This window comes from Eimeria mitis, genomic scaffold (assembly GCF_000499745.2).
Source record: "Eimeria mitis Houghton genomic scaffold, Emh_scaff3885, whole genome shotgun sequence".
Lineage (NCBI taxonomy): Eukaryota > Apicomplexa > Conoidasida > Eucoccidiorida > Eimeriidae > Eimeria > Eimeria mitis.
Window position 1 is genome coordinate 2,841 of NW_013572219.1, and position 1,553 is coordinate 4,393.

A 1,553-nucleotide genomic window follows, 5' to 3' on the forward strand; every position below is an offset into this window, starting at 1 on the left:
GGGAGCAGCAACGGGAGCAGCAGCTGCTGCAGCAGGCGGTGGTGCGGTGTATATACACCTCAATCTTCTCTCTCTTCTTTTTTCCTTTTTATTTGTTGCTGCTGCTGCGTTTTATATATTTGCTGCTGCAGCTGATCTGTTGGCTTGTTGCAGCAATCACCGCTGCAGCAGCAGCAGCAGCAGCAGCAGCAGCAGCACCTCTTGCTGCTGCTGCTGCTGCTGCTGCTGCTGTTGTTGTTCTTGCTGCTCCAGCTCCAACACAGCAGCGCCTGAAGCAGCAGCAGCAGCAGCTGCTGCTGCTGCTGCATTTACATCAGCAGCAACGAGAGAAGGATGAGCAGCAGCTGCAGCAGCAAGCAGCGAGGCGCCTAGAAAGCAGCAGCAGCAGCAGCAGCAGCAGCAGCGGCAGCAGCAGCAGCAGCAGCGGCAGCAGCAGCAGCAGCAGCGGCAGCAGCAGCAGCAGCAGCAGCAGATGCGGCAGGGAACGCAGCAGGAGGCCCTTGGGGGCCCTGGTGCTTCTGCTGCTCTTCAGGGTAAGCTGCCGCAGCTGAGTGCGCAGCAGCTGACGCAGCAGCACTTGCTGCAGCAGCAAGCGCTGCAGCAGCAGCTGCTGCTGCAGCGGCAGCAGCAGCAGCAGCAGCTCATCGTGCAGCAGCACCACCAACGGCTGCAGCAGCAGCAAGCTATACACCGGCAGCAGCAGCTGATCCTCGCTCAGGCTCAGGGGCACCCATCAGCACAAGCTGCTGCGCTGCTGGCGCTGCAGCAGCAGCAGCAGCAGCAGCAGGCGGTATCTACAGCAGCAGCGTTTGCTGCTGCTAGTTTGGGGGGAGGAAATGGTGCAGCAGCAGCAGCAGCTGCTGCTGCTGCAGCACGAGCTCGTGCTGCTGTTGACACCGCCATGCAGCAGCAGCTGCAGGAGCAGCTGGTGCGGCTGCAGCAGCAGCGGGACCAGCAGCTGCTGGAGCAGCAGCAGCAGCAGATGCTGCAGCAGCATCGGCAGCAGCAGCAGCACGCACAAACGGCAGACGCTTGGCGCCTCTTCGCAGGTGCAGGAGGGAGGGCCGCAGGTAACCTTACTGCTGCTGCTGCTGCTGCTGCTGCTGCTGCTGCTGGGCGTGGTGCTGCTGCTCTTGCTGCTGTTGTTGCTGCTGCTGCTGCTGCTGCTTCGGTTGTTGTTGCTGCTGCAGCGGTTGTTGCTAGTCCTGCTGCAGTTGTTGCTCCTGTTGCTTCGACTGTTGCTGCTGCTCTGCTGCTGCTGCTGCTGCTGCTGATGCTGCTGCTGCTGCTGCTGCTGTGAAAGTTTATTTGTTGCTGCTGCTGTTTGTTTGTGTGCAGCTCTGAGCTTCGCGGCCCATCAGCAGACAGCAGCTGCGCAGCAGCAGCAAGCAGCAGCAGCAGCAGCTGCTGCTGCAGCAATGGGTGATGCTGCAGCAGCCAAGGTTCCGGGGCCAGCAGCAGCAGCTGCTGCAGCAGCAGCAGCAGCAGCAGCAAATGTTCCGCTTGATGTCAGTTCAGTATCGGGTGCTGCTTCTGCAGAGGCTCAGGAGACG

The 1,553-nt window shown here is 61.2% G+C and overlaps 1 protein-coding gene across 1 annotated transcript in view; it reads left to right on the forward strand.

The window, feature by feature from the left end:
* Nucleotides 1-1,553, forward strand: part of EMH_0070500 (uncharacterized protein) — a gene marked incomplete at both ends in the record, with an annotated part of 2,920 nt that overhangs the window by 840 nt on the left and 527 nt on the right. Inside the window, 3 exons of the mRNA XM_013498982.1 lie at nucleotides 1-41; nucleotides 351-1,070; nucleotides 1,339-1,496. Coding sequence (XP_013354436.1) covers nucleotides 1-41; nucleotides 351-1,070; nucleotides 1,339-1,496 — 919 coding nt within the window. The remainder of the gene's footprint in view (nucleotides 42-350; nucleotides 1,071-1,338; nucleotides 1,497-1,553) is intronic.